Here is an 18,633-nt window from a genome sequence, read left to right on the forward strand (position 1 = left end):
ACCGTATAGGTAGAGGGGAAAGCCAGGTTAATGATGGCAGTGTCCGCATCCTGTAACCAAGTTTCGGTCAGGAAGATGATATCGGGAAGGTCCACGTCAATCATATCCCGTAGTGACTGATGGTGTTTGACCAAAGATCTAACATTCAAACTCCATATGTTAAGAGCTTGTCCGGACCATTCCGTATGGGTACCACGAACAGTCCTGATAACTGGACGGACTCCAATGGGAGAGGTCAGAGAGAAATAACCGCAGGTACACTCATAAGGTCCTGAAAGAGGGGGTAGAGGGTCATGATTACAAACCCGAAGACTATCTCTTATGGAGAAGAGAGCCGCGCGATCGTACCTGAGCGCCGCCATGGTACACAGGCTGCTAATAAGGGAGGGATCCAGAGTCCATAGCCCGCACCCGCTACCTCGACGCGGACGAGCGCAGACGGGCAGGACTCTGGCACGACTCCGGCTAAGCGACGGCGTCCCACTGCGCGTTCCCGCTGCGCGGGAGAGGGCAGCTTTAAATAGGCGCCTCCCTAGACACCTCGAGCGTCAGGACGCTCCAAAATGGCGCCCGCGCTCCAAACACTTACCCCAAGCCAAGATGGCGCCCACGATTCCAGCCCCAGGGACCCGGACCCGCCAAATGGCGGTGCAAATTCCAGAATTAAGTGGGAGTAAGGGGGCAGCCCAGACACAGAGAGCAAATTAAAATCAGGGAAGAATCGAACTGAAAATAACCAAAATACACAAAAGGTGAGCTTAAAAATGTAAATAACGCAGCACGCCAGCAGCGCGACCTGCGCAGATGCTACAGTGATCAGGGCAGAGAGCGCACGAATAATGCCTTAAATAGGCGCCTCCCTAGACACCTCGAGCGTCAGGACGCTCCAAAATGGCGCCCGCGCTCCAAACACTTACCCCAAGCCAAGATGGCGCCCACGATTCCAGCCCCAGGGACCCGGACCCGCCAAATGGCGGTGCAAATTCCAGAATTAAGTGGGAGTAAGGGGGCAGCCCAGACACAGAGAGCGAATTAAAATCAGGGAAGAATCGAACAGAAAATAACCAAAATACACAAAAGGTGAGCTTAAAAATGTAAATAACGCAGCACGCCAGCAGCGCGACCTGCGCAGATGCTACAGTGATCAGGGCAGAGAGCGCACGAATAACGCCTTAAATAGGCGCCTCCCTAGACACCTCGAGCGTCAGGACGCTCCAAAATGGCGCCCGCGCTCCAAACACTTACCCCAAGCCAAGATGACGCCCACGATTCCAGCCCCAGGGACCCGGACCCGCCAAATGGCGGTGCAAATTCCAGAATTAAGTGGGAGTAAGGGGGCAGCCCAGACACAGAGAGCGAATTAAAATCAGGGAAGAATCGAACTGAAAATAACCAAAATACACAAAAGGTGAGCTTAAAAATGTAAATAACGCAGCACGCAAGCAGCGCGACCTGCGCAGATGCTACAGTGATCAGGGCAGAGAGCGCACGAATAACGCCTTAAATAGGCGCCTCCCTAGACACCTCGAGCGTCAGGACGCTCCAAAATGGCGCCCGCGCTCCAAACACTTACCCCAAGCCAAGATGGCGCCCACGATTCCAGCCCCAGGGACCCGGACCCGCCAAATGGCGGTGCAAATTCCAGAATTAAGTGGGAGTAAGGGGGCAGCCCAGACACAGAGAGCGAATTAAAATCAGGGAAGAATCGAACTGAAAATAACCAAAATACACAAAAGGTGAGCTTAAAAATGTAAATAACGCAGCACGCCAGCAGCGCGACCTGCGCAGATGCTACAGTGATCAGGGCAGAGAGCGCACGAATAACCCCTTAAATAGGCGCCTCCCTAGACACCTCGAGCGTCAGGACGCTCCAAAATGGCGCCCGCGCTCCAAACACTTACCCCAAGCCAAGATGGCGCCCACGATTCCAGCCCCAGGGACCCGGACCCGCCAAATGGCGGTGCAAATTCCAGCATTAAGTGGGAGTAAGGGGGCAGCCCAGACACAGAGAGCGAATTAAAATCAGGGAAGAATCGAACTGAAAATAACCAAAATACACAAAAGGTGAGCTTAAAAATGTAAATAACGCAGCACGCCAGCAGCGCGACCTGCGCAGATGCTACAGTGATCAGGGCAGAGAGCGCACGAATAACGCCTTAAATAGGCGCCTCCCTAGACACCTCGAGCGTCAGGACGCTCCAAAATGGCGCCCGCGCTCCAAACACTTACCCCAAGCCAAGATGGCGCCCACGATTCCAGCCCCAGGGACCCGGACCCGCCAAATGGCGGTGCAAATTCCAGAATTAAGTGGGAGTAAGGGGGCAGCCCAGACACAGAGAGCGAATTAAAATCAGGGAAGAATCGAACTGAAAATAACCAAAATACACAAAAGGTGAGCTTAAAAATGTAAATAACGCAGCACGCCAGCAGCGCGACCTGCGCAGATGCTACAGTGATCAGGGCAGAGAGCGCACGAATAACGCCTTAAATAGGCGCCTCCCTAGACACCTCGAGCGTCAGGACGCTCCAAAATGGCGCCCGCGCTCCAAACACTTACCCCAAGCCAAGATGGCGCCCACGATTCCAGCCCCAGGGACCCGGACCCGCCAAATGGCGGTGCAAATTCCAGAATTAAGTGGGAGTAAGGGGGCAGCCCAGACACAGAGAGCGAATTAAAATCAGGGAAGAATCGAACTGAAAATAACCAAAATACACAAAAGGTGAGCTTAAAAATGTAAATAACGCAGCACGCCAGCAGCGCGACCTGCGCAGATGCTACAGTGATCAGCATGTGAAATTGTTGGCTAGAAATTAATCATCTTGTTCGCCAAAGGACTTGTGCATGAAACCCAATGCCTTTCCTCTCGACAGAAAGCCAGTGCAGAGAGCCATGTGATGGAACTTGTGCAAATGGCAAAGTTAACATGTAATAACACATGCAAATAGCAAGTGACAGTATGTTTTCATGTTTTAGCCCCAGAAAGCCAGAGCTATTGTCTTTACACTTGTCAGCAACCCACCGAGTGAGCCAGTGTGTATGAATGTGGTATAGGTCTATGCCCCCACCATGTGCAAAGGCAATGTGTGCACCATCAAAATCCATGCAGTTCTGTGTTTGGGGGAGTCAAAGTGGGTCGCAAAGCTTCAGAGGTGGAGTGAGCAGATACACATGGCCAAGCTCCCAGAACCTCCTGCTCCCACCTTCTGCCACATTTTGCTTATGTAATGCAAGCAACGTCAAATGGAACTGGGATCACATCAAGCATAAGAAAGCATGCACTGGTCTGCAAGCATTGGATTCAGAGGAAGGCAGAAGCCTCTCCACGCCCGGGCAAGTTTCCTCAGTGCACCCAGGCACCCTGGCGCCCTGTCACTGAGAGCTCGCTACAATGTATGGATACTTGGCAGCTATCTTAGAATGAGGCTTTCAATATCTTCCTTCAAAAACTCCATTCTAAGCTGGCTGCCATTTGTCCATAAAACTGTATATAGCTGGCATTGTCAGGGTGTATAGTGACAGGTGGCTTATCACCGGTGTCACTTTCTGCTTCTTGGAAAAACACGGCAGTGGCACAGCACATATCTGGAGGTGCTTGACAACTACTGACAGCGACTGCACCATATTTAGGAGCCATGGATTTCCCAGCTGTTATCCTGGAGATGGACTACTTAGTTTTGCCAATCACTTGCTCAACATTTAAAACTGCAATACACCAGCGGGTTGATACAAGTGTGAAGTACACTTCAAACAACCAGTGAGTGAAGGGAATGAAGGTAACAGACCACCTGCCAGAACACAAAAAGAGCAGCAATAAAGTGAGCATCCTCGAGGGCTTGACGTTTCTAGGCAGTGCATCACAGTACCTATTTTGTTACGAGGCTTGAAATGGCATAGGCTCATATAACATCATTAGTAGGAAATTCCTTATTCAGAATACACATTTTACTAGCCAGCTAGGTACTAAGGCCTCTTGGTGCCGAAAGTGTCAATAGCAACCTTTGCTAAACTCCTAATTAACGCGTCCATTAAAGTTTTGAGGTTTTTACCTGTTTTAGGAGGACGAAAATAGGATACTTTTATGATATTATTTGCAGTGTTTTTTTCATCTTAGATTTATGCTAGATTTTCCACATATGTCATCAATTACAGAGTGGAAAGTCTTTCGATGTTCTGAGTCGCCAAACTGAGAGTATGCATGCAAAGACTTCGTGTATTTAGCAGGTATACGTCCCTCTAGGTTGTGCCCAGTGCCACATGGTGTTTGGTTGTATGTGTATGCTGAAGAGTTTAAGGTACCCTTCTTTGGCTCGTGATACTATTCTTTGGCTGGTGAGTGGCTTAACTTTGGCGCCACAACACAAAAGTGACTGGTCGTTTTGTGGCACACTTAAGAAACTGAAAAAACTGAAAAGGACTGGGATTTCCAACTGTCGCGGAGGCCTCTGTTCCCTTCTGACTGCTCTACCGAAACTCGCTCATTATTGGCCGTCCTAGAACTCCCTGACACTTCAACACTGCATTCCCCTTAAGTGCCCATGCTTTTTCTTCAAAGAGTTGGATACATCAAATCCTCCTTCCGGAGTGCAAGCTGATATACCCTGGGAGGATATTAGTCCATAAACAGGCATAAAAATCCTCTCTTTAGGCAGATTATAGATTCATTGCTCCTCACATGTTGAATTCAATTCAACAAACAAGACAATTAAACACAGTCCCAATGCCCAGCTTGTGCAGCTGATGGTCACTTCCCAAAATGTCGGAATAAATTCCACCACTCAGACAGCTGACCTTTCTCCGGTCCATTCAAGGTACTGCACCCTTGATACAATGTAAGAAATTGATGGCATTACTCTTCTCTGGACTGGAAGACTCCAGCCAGGAACACTACATAAGAGATAGATTTTATGGCTGAGCAGAGAGTGATCTTCAAACACTATGTGCAGAACACTCAGCTACACGCACTCCCTTCAGACGAGCCTTAAGATAAACAACCCTCAACATTCTACTTTTAAGCTGCAAACCACATCTCATCTGGGTCTGCAACACCCAACCCTCATGATACACATGGCCCCAAAAAACGTCATCCTGCTGATTTTCATGGGTTTACACGTTCACCGCTCCCTTGTGATAGAAGAGAATTAATCGCTGGGACAGCCTCCAATCCACTCCTGTCTTTCCTCAACAAAAGTTCAGATAATAGATTTGACTGTCATTACAGATTGTGCCTTCTTAGGTACCAGCCCCTTCTTCCATGTGATGACATCACAACTTTTCTTGCCAAAGGATTGATGTTAGCTACTGAATCACACTCACCTGGCTTTTGTTAGCAGCCACTTTGGCAAACAGTGCTTGGGACACCTTGGCCCGCTTCATCTCCTGCTGTATCTCATCATAAATAGCAGATGTGATGTTCAGATTGCCCCCTTCCACCTTGATGGGCAGTTCAGCTGTTGGCGTTGAGGTTTTAGGCTACAAAGGAAAAAAAGGCAAATGTAAAAAATAGTGTTGATGTCCATCACAGACGTATCCACAGAAAATACTATAGAATTCCCCGTTGCCCAGAGCCAAAATGAAACTATGGTCACCAACGTGGGGAACTTCTTGCTCATTATATAATAGGTGTCAGAAGATGCCAAAGTTGTAGGACTTCCACCGTACAAGCAATAGGAGGTGATCCAATCAGGTCTGGTTCACCTATTTTGCTTATGTTCCTGAGTATGTTTACTGAAAGAGATGGGATTACAATGTGGACCTCTCATAGTCTGGATTTATTTGCTTATACAACCTACAAATTTAACAGTAGAAAGATGCATTCATCTTCCAAGCATTCTTTAAAGCTTTCAAGACTGCAGGGTGATCTTTCCAGCCACTACCTCTGGATCAATCTGACAACTCAACTCGTTCACCGGAAGCAAATTAGTCATTCTTGAGATGTACCCACAAACTGGCCAATGAACTGCTGCCCATTTTAGGCCTCTTAGTTATGCAGTTATTCTCTTGCCCTACATTACATCACTGAAAACTGCTGCTCTGCTTGGATTACTCTGATCTAGTCTATCCTGTTATTGATACTTTTAGAAAACTGGTGATAGACAACAGACATTAGCAGGGTTTGTGTTGTGCACTCATCAGATTTTCTAAAGCATTTGACATTATTGACAATTAATGCCTTTCAAGCCATCTACAACCGGGTTGGTTTGGTGGTACCAGACAGTGTTGTCTTCCTTCGTTTTACACAAGGCACTACCAGGGTTCCTTATCCTGTTCATATCAAACCTAAACTAATGAATTGAGAAGTCACTGATGATCATCACTTTTGCTAATATTGTTTGTCCTTTCTATACTATCATATGCTATCTTTAGGAGTGTTTATTCTTTCTTTCTATATCTCTGCCAACAATACTAAAAAGAGGCAGCACCTCATCAGTTATCTATAAAGGATCCCGGTAGATCCTCCAGTCTCTGATTTGGTACAATGACATAATCTGAAAATTGAGCTCTACTCCAATCTCAACCGGGATCATCTTTCCTTGCCTCATGCGCAGCCTCTGAAGTACTGCAGGCAAGCACTTGTCTTGTGAAAAAACTCTTAATAGTCAATATGTATGGAGGTGGTCGTAATTGTCAATTTTTTTATATTTGCTAATAAAGACTTCACGCACCACTGGAGTGCACGCTTATCTTCCATAACATGGAAACATGTCTTGGCATATAGCAAAACTACTTATATACAATTCGTACAGTGGCTTGTCAACCTTCAGGTGTCCATGACCTATTCTTTCACCTTCCTCTTTCACTCTGTCTCTGTAGGTCATGTGACCTTGACGAAAACCAACTTGCTTGAATTAAACCAGGGCATTTATTTCTGGAAGAAACAAGTCAAAACTTTGACCATCGGGCCCCTTCCCCTCAGCTCTGGGCCTTCGTTCAGGAGCTTTGACTAATATTCATAATTTCGTTCTGAATGTTGGTTTAACCGTGACATCATCCCTCTTTTTGGGTATAGAATATTTGAAGAAAATAATCTGTACAATATTTTGCAATTCCACGCCTTCTAAATTAATTACGAGGCTAGAACACATCCACCCTATATTAAGGTAGATGTGAGTGATAAGTGATCGATCATCGGGAGCATTACTTTTCCACAGCGCATTGCGTTGGATAATTTTCACATTTGCTTTTACTCGCCATATTATTAAAATCATCTTCACACGCACAAAAGGTAAAGCTGAACGGAAATAATCAATTTTGAATGAAATAAGTCTAGTAAATGGGTGGAGGTCCCTGAATAATAAATTATTACTGACTTTAATGCAGTCCCTCGAGCTTTCCTCGATGTCTATTAACGCGTGGCGCGTGTCACCCGAGTACGCACGGGCGGCAGCGGTTATTGCCATGATCCGGAAGCGCCGGTCACCGCATCCCACCGAGGAAATCAGTGAAAATGAAAAGGCACCGCTTCATTCGATAGAGCGGCTCCGGGAGCCCCCTCGCTCGCAGCTTTGATTTTCCTAAACGCATATTGTTATTTTAAGTATTCTGCCAGGCTCCTGTTAATTGAATGATTTCCTCACGTCAGCCTCCATGACAAATGAAGGACAAAAGGCAGCCTTTTCGTTCCAATACTCCTAACCCCACTGTAAGCGTGACGAAAACACCCCCTCTGCCCAGGAAGCAGGGAAAGACCAACCTGATGTTCGGGGCACTGTTAGTGAATATCTCGGGGTGAAATCTTACACATCCTGCTGGACAGAGGTCTAGTGGTTACCACCGAAATTGTAGTATCAGGAAACCACATTTCTGAACTCATATTTCAGATTTGATCAAGTTATGTAATCCTGAGCATGCAATTTACCATCATTGGATGCGCCATTGAAATGGGAATTATGGGCGAAAGTGGTGTTACCAAACATTTCTGCAGAAAATCCACCAATTTCGGGCAGTGAGGCTTGCAACAAACCTACATTATTCTGAACCACTCACAAATATGAGGCTGAACATTTGCAAGTAAAATGCCTATTGGAAACCAGCAGCTTTTTTTGGCCACAGATTTAGAGTCCAGACTTGGATTTTGGGACAGGATAAAGCCTGGCAGGCGAGGACTGCGAACTGAGTGCAGATTCAACTCTTTTCCACCCAACTAAGCACAACAAAACGGTAGGTACATGTCTGAGACTCAATCAGGAGTGTAGCTATAGATAAGGCAGCGGGCGCAGTGTCACCAGGGCCCAAGGGTGTGAGAAACCTCCTACGCCTCAATTGTGGATGTATTTAAATATGTTACTGGGGACACACAGACACATTCTACTTGCTTGCTTTGGGACCCGTGACATCCTTGCTATGCCAATAGGCGCTGCGATGCACTTGACCCCGTGCACCACATGAACATGGTGAAGGAGGCCAGCTGATATCACCACACTCCCACCCACTAATGAAACCTCACTGACATGCATAGGCCTTAAGTAACAGTACACATCAGTGCTTACTCTTAAACTTTCCTCCCTAAATTACGGAAGGAGTATAGACAGGCCCTCCACCGCTCATGCATTACATGGGCTACCGAGAATAAGGGTCTGTGAACAAAGCTGATCCTTACATTTTCTGCCTTGTCCAAGTGCAGGCTTTGATTGTGCGCAACATGCATATGAGAAAAGCCAATGACAGACATCCAGCACGTTTTGTTTATAGTTACGCAGATTTCGTTTGTGATTCTGAGCATCTGCAAAAATACACATTATCTCAAGCTGTGTTAGTGCAAATACCTGGAAAATATTTGTGAAACTGGTCGTGGGTGGGCTTTACATCCCAACCCTTTTTGTGATTCTCGGGAAAGCTGCGATGGCTTCTGATTACCAAAGGACGTATGTTCTCATATCAAATTCCTACTCACAACCGTTGATCCTTTTATGCTGGATTCTCCCTATACTTCTTATAACTGCCAGTATTTTTCAAATTCCATTATTGTTTGTTGCACTACTGCGTGTTTACCATGTTCTTTATAGCTATGAAGCAGCCTAGAGGTAGCATGTTGGCGCTATATGAAGCATCTAAAATGCAATCAAATAATGTCAAGAGCAGAAATTTTGCTGGTCACCCAGGGACACACCAGGAGTTCAGGAGTCTGGGGTGCCAAGGAAAGAATTGCCTATTCAAAAGGTGCTGCAAAGAAACTCGGTCCCTAAAACATGGGCCCTTGAGAATCATTAAAGTCTTGTCCTTGAGAATGTTTAAAGGTAAAGTCTTCTCAGCCAATTTGCTCACCTGTCCTTCAATATCCACTGCTTGCATTTAATTTCACATCATTTTGTAAGTATTATTGTTCACTTCTGGGGGCTCCAGTACACACCACACAACCAGCCCTGTTTCGAAGCACAAGAATTGTCTGTGACCTAGTGCATTTTGTCTGCTTTGCCTCCATTAAGAATTCACAAACTCCCAATCAAGTTACTTATTTTATCTACTGAGCATATGCCCCAACAGCCCTGAATTCAGAGAAACCCGCCCACAGGCACCCAATGGGTCACCCTGAAACAGCGTGGACTTGTACAAAGCAGATAATGATAATACAAAAACACACAGAAAGAATACAGGAATAAACGGCCAGGGAAGCACTGAATGCAGTGAGCCTGCATTCAAGGATGTTATGGATGAAAGAGAGGTGCTGTGTGTGCAAGGTGACCGGGATCTCTAGCTCTGCATAATGGAGACGAGATGTGGTGTGTGGGCTCTTCAGCAATTGTTTCAAGAAAGAACGAGAACACCCAGAGAATAAAACAATGGCTTCTCTAAAGAAGGCTTATGGAAGATGGCTTTCAATGCCGAGTTTATTAGCTGCAACACCCAGCTCCTATGGATGTTATAATAATAATGTACACATGCTTTATGTGTTATCATGTCACCAGATCTTTTTAAATGTATATAATATTTTTTTTTAAACAACAATGAGTAACAGATGTACTACTGTGCTATGTTCAAATCTTGGCTTCCATTTGACACTTGCCCTTCTGTTTATGCCACCAGAACCCCTCCATGGTATTATAACATCAAGTTACATGTTGCCAGGTGACAGATGAAAACTCAATGAACACAAGAGTAATATTAATACTTAACAGTCGTGGTTGTGATTATAACATTGAATCTGTGAGGCAATGTGCAGGAATGTTTAAGGTTAGTCACGCTGGACTGTAGTAATAACCTGCACTTTGAACTCTGGTAGGACTTGTATAATTGTACATACATAAGACCTGTTGTCCTAAGAATATATTTGATTGACTCTTGTGGATTGCATGTCCATATGCTTCAATTCAGGTCAGTTTGGCCTTTAGATGAGTTGGTGTGCATCGACTACTTCAGTCTTTATTTCATTTATGAAATCTCAATGTGGATGTTTTAAACCTCAGAATTTTTAGAACTGGGGATGACATACCTTTCTATTTTGTGATGAATAGATAGAAAGTCAAGGTTGAAAGGGATCAGTCATATTTTCGTTTTTAAAATGTAGGAGTAAATATGGAAACTATTTTCTCTATATTGCTATAGAAATTATTGAAATACCTTAGTACTTTCTCTTACACTACTATATAATTTACATTATGCTCATAGTGCTGTAAATATCGTAGAAAGGCTAGCTTCTGCAATGCAAACTGCAGTCATCCTTTTATTCTACCATCCTGAGGACATGTACAAACATTGTGTTTTGTTTGTGAGTGCAAAGTTTGTGACTGGGTATGAGGCGGTAATACGTGGGGAAGGTGAAGAGGGGTGCTTTAGCCTAACCATTTTGGGGGCCTGACAAATAATATCAATGTGGGCTGAAGGCAACTATTTATCATGGTAAAAGAGATGCCCAAATATTTGCAGGTCACCTGTAATTTGGGTTCGTTTTTTAATAGTCTCCTGGGTGTAAAGTAGATCATTGTCAAAGTCTATGCATAATGCACCCAGGTCTCAAACTGCTAGTCAAACAAAGTCTATGCCCAGCTTCCGGTGCCGACATTGCAAAGCCACTCTGAGAATATAGTGCTTATTGGTGCTGGGACCAGCGCAGGCCTAGAAATCCCAGGCAGGGAGAAAGTATATTGTTATTGTTACTGTACATAAATAAGCACGTTGATAAAGGGACACTAGGAATTTATGATAAGATCATTCTAAACTATGTTACAAAATATATACCAATTTTATTCTATCGTTGATGAAATTGAAGTCCTATGGCACTCGGTCATCCTGAGGAGAAGAAACTTTGGACAGAGGTGTGATGGTCTCTCAGTTATCCAAAGATAGACACCTTGGGGTATCCCAATATCTCTCACCCTCCCATATTCTGGTAATGATCTATGTATTCCATCTGAGCTAGAGAGGCATGCATTAACAGAGGACAGTCATCATGTAGGGCATATGAGACAAACACTGTGCTTATCAGCCTTTGATATATTATTTGGGCTGGTTCTGGAGCTGTGCATAGCGACGGCTGTGCATCCAACCCCCGGTGTGAGTAGAGGGTTGTAAATTAAGTATATCATAAAACACCCCATGAAATTCTCTGAAAAAGCCACAATAAAAAACGGAATTTTGGTCGTGGGTCAAACTGGTAAAACCACTGCAATTTGTCAATTATGGTTATCAACGCACACAACACATGCTCAAAAGACCAATTTGCTAATGAACAGAAACACAAAAACAGTATTCATGAAAAGATTATGCAGGTAGTGCAAGTTATTGTGTGCATTCTGCAATAACTGGTGAATTTCAGCTTCATTACTGCCAAATATACATGACCACTTTAAGAGTCCGCATCTTCTTAATCAATATCTGTCGTCAGCAAGTTTCAAATTTTTTGTACATCAAGTGCATACATTTGCCCATTATATCATACTATGCAAATAAATAAATGTTGAAAAAGGATTATTCTTTAAAGGTAAACCCACTTATTGTAGAAAACATTCATCCCTTTGCGTTCATAGACAACAAGTTGATGTAGATATATGTATGTTTGCTTTAGATATACAATGCATGCATCTATGCAATTACTTATATAGCAAGGATTGCATCTCAAATTTGACTATACAATAGACTGGCTCCCTCTTACATGCAGGATATTACACGGGTGTGATTTTGTAGGCACTCAGTATAGTTAAATACCTAAAATGTTACGAATATGAGGAAATTTCAGTAATTTATGATAGGGATTTGAACATGAAATGCAATAGCAATCCCCCTTTTGAAATTCTTTTCATGTTCTGTTGCAAATAATTTCGAAGGAGATATTCAGGCAGAGGACAGTTCTAGACTTTCAATATCTTCGGTGTTTCAGCGGGAACAGGCTCCGTTCTATCTTTTCAAGAGCATGATTCTAGGACGGGTCAGTTCTTTACACTCAGAATAGTCCAGTCTGATCTGGAGTTGTGCTCACTTCAAAGCAGCCCAAAGGGCACATGAATCTTGAAATCTGCAAAACCTTAAGACCACTCCATTCCGTACATCCATCAGAACCGTACAAATATAACTCTTACTATTCCACACAACCTGAATTACATGAACAGTACGTGTTACTGTTACCCAATTCAAGGACACTCACTGGCAGTCTCACCATTGCCAAAGGATGAGTCACAAGCAGAGAAAATGGAACCTGTGATCTGAAGGTTTTACGGAGAAATCTGCATTACGCTACTTTCCAGTTCTCACCAGAATCCCTTGACCAAAGTAAGCTTCGATCTACTTGGAGGGACCTCCACCAGAACCCGGTGCATCAATTCCACAGAACCACGCAGAAACTGTGCTCACGGTCATAGGTTTTGGTCAAGTCACAAACTCTTCTTCCAGAATCTGTTGTTAGGGGTCTTCTTGAAATCCACCCTTTATGCCTTACACATTCCTTCAAATACAGAGCTTTCTACTATCCACATGCCATCACTTGAGCGTGAATGAGATGCCGCTCTGGCAGCCGCAGATCATTAGCGCGCAGAGCATCCCTGTCTACAACGATAACGAACATGTGTTTGCCAAGGTGTCGTACACATCAACCTGTCTTTTCTCATCGCGCGCAACGCTTCGGATAATAAGCCAGGTAAATGCTGCAAATTAGGGAGCCTGAGCTCGGCGATCACAAGGTGGGGGGAATGTCACAACACAAGCAGTGCATTGGTATGTGGACCGAAACCCTTTGTCGAAAAGTGACTTCCTGCAAGCACTCTTCTAAAGACTCCCTAGCGCGAGCCAGAGCGCATGGAATGCCAGTGCTGGGAGGTACAAAGCATCCATAGAAGTGATGATGCTGTCGCACAGCAGCCATGACAAGTTGAAGTGCCTGTCACTGATCTAATGCACTAGAAGCGTTTCAGGTGTGGATCAAGGCGCATGTAAGGTGCAACTGGGTGGCGAGCTCACATATTTTTCGTATATCTGTATGAATAGATTCTTAATAAGTTACTTCATTTTTATTTCTTTGCATCATTAATTTATTGTGTGAAGTGGAAAGGTGCTAGTTCCGAGCTCTGCTCCATACTTGTAAACATACACTGTCCTTATGTCCGTTATAGACATTCAAGTTTTTTTAGGACATTTTGGTGTGGCTTTCGTTGTTTAAGTGTAAAGAACTTTACTGCAAATGAGCTATTATTGTTTTGCTGACTTTGGACAATGACTGCATGTGAATGTAAGGTTTTTAAAGTACTTTTGAGGCCTTATCTGGTGGCATTTTGTGTCTGAACACATAAAGCATTTATCTGAACAGGAATTATGTTTGCTGTGTGGGCTTATGAAATAAAATAAATAAGTACATCTGATGCTCTATTGGTGTTATTGTATTTGTAAATGCAAAAAATGTTTACTGCACCGATAGAATCCTACACTTCTTCCTTACTCTCTTTTTGCATCATACACAATCTATTGGTGACAATAGGAGGACCCCAGAAGTCACCTACTGGCCAGCATGGTCATGTGGTATACCTTTGCTACATAGATCAGACCACCCACCCCCTCACCCCCCCCCTCCCCCCGCACACACACACAGAAAAAGGGAGGCAACAAAGGCATGACATGCTACTTGGGAGCCAGACGACCACAACCACTTTACAACACCACATCTAGTGATGCATCATACTATAACACATTGTTCCACACAATTCTCCATCACCCTACACGACACCAGATCACTTGGTACCACACAACCATATAAAATCACTAAGAATTAACCAAAACAACATCAATCATCACACCTTATCTAGCCCACTCAATGTATCACAGCACGTGAAACTATATCGAACCTTAGAATACCACATGGAATGAACTACAGCCTATTTGTAAGTGCTTTATTTCCGTAATCCATGTCATATAGTATTTCCGTGTTCTCAGGCCTATGGGGCTTTACCATCCTTTTTAATAAATAATATTTTAATATTAAGGTTGAATGGAAAGGACAGTACCTATAAATTATTCATTTCATGAACAGACACACCACATAATACACCATTAGGAAACAAAAATAAAGACCCTGGAAGATAGAAAGATCAGAACCGATAAAGCAATGCACATGTGTCAATGCATGGTCTTATCATTAACATTTGGTAAATTGTATTTTTGGCACCATAAGCTGAATGTGCATTGTCTTCTTCTTGTATGGCTGTATTTTGTCCAGGGAGCTGGAATCTGTTCGAGGGACCTCTTGGTAATTGTGGTTATTGCACTATTAAAAGCAGCATAAAAGCATGCCACACTATATCCAGCACTAAATTATTGCATTCAGCGCTAAACAACATCACATCATGTGATACTCCAACCCATACAGAGTCCTGCACCACATCGTACTCATCCAGCACCACATCATGCTATATCACAGCCAGCATTGTTGCACACACTATATCACATCATTCCATTCCACACTACACCAGAACAAAAAACTACTTTCAACATACCTTACTATAAACTGTGCTACAATACACAAACAACAGCACATCATGCGACACCTCTGCACACATCACTATACCACGTTCAATCACACTACACCACTCCATATAACAGCAAGCAAGATCACATCATCCAGGACCACATCAGATCACATCATCACTCACATTGTTCACACCACTTCATGTATCCTCACTCACCACCGCACTGTCCAATACATCACACCATCACACCTCATCACACCATACCCCAACAAGTGACTCTGTACAATACAACACCACAACATATCACCATTCAAGTCAACTTCACACCACATCAAACTGTTCCCTTCCAGAAAACAACATGCTACACAACATTATATAAAACACACCGCACAATAGCACACCACACTGTGCTATGACCTCTAGCACTCTGAACCAAGCCATGCAGGACAACTCAATAAAATGCCACTTAAGTTGTGTTGCTTTGTAACATTGTATTATTGTCATTTGTATAGCACTCGGTCTGATATACCATTGGTGTCCAAAAGGGAAGTAACAATGTTACATAAAACCTTTCTATACCACATAACGATAGTCTACCTCACCACACCATAATTCATCCAAGGAATGTCAAGCTAGATCACAACACAGCACCAAGCACATATCTTCACATTACACCAGCTTTCTCCACATCACTACAAAATACACAATCAAATCATCCAACAGCATTTCTCCTCATAAATACAGCATAACATAACACCACACCATTCAGTACCTCACCCTATTCCACAATACAGCGCACCAACTAACACCATCTCTTAGCATGCACTTGCACGCAGTTAAAATTACAGCTATGTGTTTCACCATCCTCCAATGGCTAAAAAGATCTGTTTGATATTGCCAGAGTCCACCCAGAAAACCATGGTCAATGCCTTGATTACATCTAACAACACAACTGAACAATTACCAGTACCGCTAACTCACTTGAATGCTCATTTATAAGACATCATATTGAAACTGCAATAATATGTACTTTTAGGCTTCCTTTTCTGCCTCGAATAAATCTTTTATTTTTTATTTTTGTTATTCACATGACAAAATTAAACCTTTTTTTTGCAAAAATACCATCGCATTATTTACATTGTACCTCATAGCAAACTCTTTTTCATACAAAAATCCTACTAGACTACATTCTACATTCCCATACTCACTTCATACTTTCCATTTTCTTTCATTCAACATTCAACACACTCACACATTCCATAAATTACAACTTTTTTTAACCAAAAACGTTTTTGTTATTCTTGGAAAAGAACCAGCCATAGTACATTAAATCAAAATACATGAATAAACAAATTCAATACATTTGAACTCCGTTTTTTTAAATAGTTTCTATAGCTGGAGAAACTGGTCTACGCGTTTCGAACTTTGACTAAGTTTAGAGTTCTCATCAGGACCACACAGCTCTATGCTGTCTTTTTCAACATGACACCAGATTGGTAAATAAGTATCAAATTGAGGTACCCGTCTATTTTGCCACGTTTGTTGAAACAACGGAATTGCTTAAAGACAAGCGGACTATCAACCACAAAATTGCTTCTGAGCCAACGAATTGGCGGGTCTTTTTCTTTTACTGGCCGCGGGTGATCAATCTTCTGTAGAGTAGTTTGTCTCACATATCCTGAGCGCGTCTTCACTTCCGCGTCCAGAACGACTGAATCGTTACATCAAGGTTTGACTATGGTAACATGCTTTACCTGGGCTCTAACAAAGCCATAACACACAGACTGCAGATGGTCCAGAATTCTGCAGGCAGGCTGTTATGTAAGGTCCCAAGAGCCACTTCCACCTCCCAACACCTACAAAACCTGCACTGGCTCAGGGTTGTGAAACAAGTCAAATTCAAAGCACTTAGTTTCATGCACAAAATCAAAGCAGGTAATGCTCTGAAATACCTTCAATCCCTGGTCTGCCCCTATTTTCCCTTTCGAAATCTCTGCTCCTCCAAGCAAGGGAAATTCATTGTTCCCAAAATCAAACTTTCCTGGATGAGTGGAAGGTCTTTCGCCTATCTAGGTCCTTCCCTGTGGAATACACTACACACAGCACTACGCAACGAGACTGATTACATTCAATTTCGCAAATTCTTGAAGACATGGCTTTTTAACAATTAGCCCGTTACCATGTCTCCAGCCTCTCCTTGGATCTGCGGTCTGCGCCGGGAAACCCTTTTTAGGTAGCTGCTGCGCAATATAAATTTAAATAACTAAATAAAATAAATATTACCTAAAATCACACTTAATCACATTACACTGCTCTTTACCATATAATTCCACCCCTTACCATAGCACACTACCCCATCAGTTTAAACATCATACCACACATAAAGCTTTAAATCACACTGTGCCACACGGCATAAAAATACCCAACACCAACATTACATCTTACCATATTTTCCAATATAGGCTGGAATTTCCTTCAAGATCTCATAGATGTACAAGCTAAATTCCTTGGATTTGGGAAATAACTTTGTAGACATGGAATTACTTGACAGAATTCCACAGGGATTCCCGTATGGTAGGACTTAATACAGACATGGATTTTTTTTGCACTTCTAAGGTAATTATAGAAAAGTTATAATTTCTGCATGTTTCCACACATTCCAAAGTACTGTGCTTTTTTAATAGAAATTACTTTTATTAAACTATTTCCAATATTGTTTTGGAACAAATATCATCCAGTTTTTTTGATGTGTTTAATTTTGCACTAGATATTCTATTTTTATTCTTCATGATTGCAAAAATGCTTTCTCTTTCTTATGAAAGAGCTACGCACCAAGGATAGCAGTGGTTTTTGGGAAACGTGATGGTGTGACCATGGATTATAAGAAATAAAGTAGTACTCCCTGCTGTACATAATAAGGATTTTACAAGTCACCTCGGAGTTCCATAACCCTATATAGGAACTCAGCTTTCTGCCTTGTTTCTCTAAATGGCAGGTGCTTAACATAGGCCCCTGCAGTCCCTACAGCAGAGGGTGGCCCCAAGCCTATAGAGGCCTCCCAAGTCTTCAAGGGGCCCCATTCAGTTAAATGACAATGGATATATGCGAGATATGGGAGACCCGGGCCCCTCTTCACATTCTGCATGGGGTCCAATCATTTGCATTTTGCAATGCAATGGCCATGGAACTCCTTTGTGATTTGCAGAGTCCTTATAATCTACGGCAAAGGGTACTTTCTACTATACAAATGAGTGATTTTAATACAGATTATATATTCAGTAGGTCATTAAATGAGACTGCTAGATGAAGCGTGACATTTGGGGCTGAGGTGGGGAGGGACTGTGTATGAATATAACTTTGTGTGTGGAAGTAGACAGAGTGCCCTCTGGGAAATGTTTCGATCGCAATCCATTGATCAACCTTTAAGGTGTCATCCAGTGAGGACAAAAAAACACAATTCTCTTTACGCAGTCCTGCATCACTAACAATCGTCAGCAATGTTGCTTTGTTTGAAGATGTCTGCTGGGTTTTTGAGATCTAGTGTGACATAATTCAACAGATGGCCCTTTTTAAGGCAGAAAGTACTTTGGTTTGTTACTTGCACAAAAGACACCACAACCCTGCTGAGCCATCCAATCCCTTTTCATTTAAGCTCATACAATCCGGTATCTATGTGATAATTAGGATGGCGTCCATGACCGAGAAAACTTCTCCAGAATCCTAAGCAACCAGTTAGGGAACACTCTTGTG

At 43.1% G+C, this 18,633-nt stretch overlaps 1 protein-coding gene across 1 annotated transcript in view; it reads right to left on the reverse strand.

Moving 5' to 3' along the window:
• Positions 1 to 18,633, reverse strand: part of SATB2 (SATB homeobox 2) — a 340,208-nt gene that overhangs the window by 96,865 nt on the left and 224,710 nt on the right. Inside the window, exon 10 of the mRNA XM_086958615.1 lies at positions 5,315 to 5,470. Coding sequence (XP_086814741.1) covers positions 5,315 to 5,470 — 156 coding nt within the window. The remainder of the gene's footprint in view (positions 1 to 5,314; positions 5,471 to 18,633) is intronic.

This window comes from Lissotriton vulgaris, chromosome 2_1 (assembly GCF_964263255.1).
Source record: "Lissotriton vulgaris chromosome 2_1, aLisVul1.2, whole genome shotgun sequence".
Classification (NCBI taxonomy): domain Eukaryota; kingdom Metazoa; phylum Chordata; class Amphibia; order Caudata; family Salamandridae; genus Lissotriton; species Lissotriton vulgaris.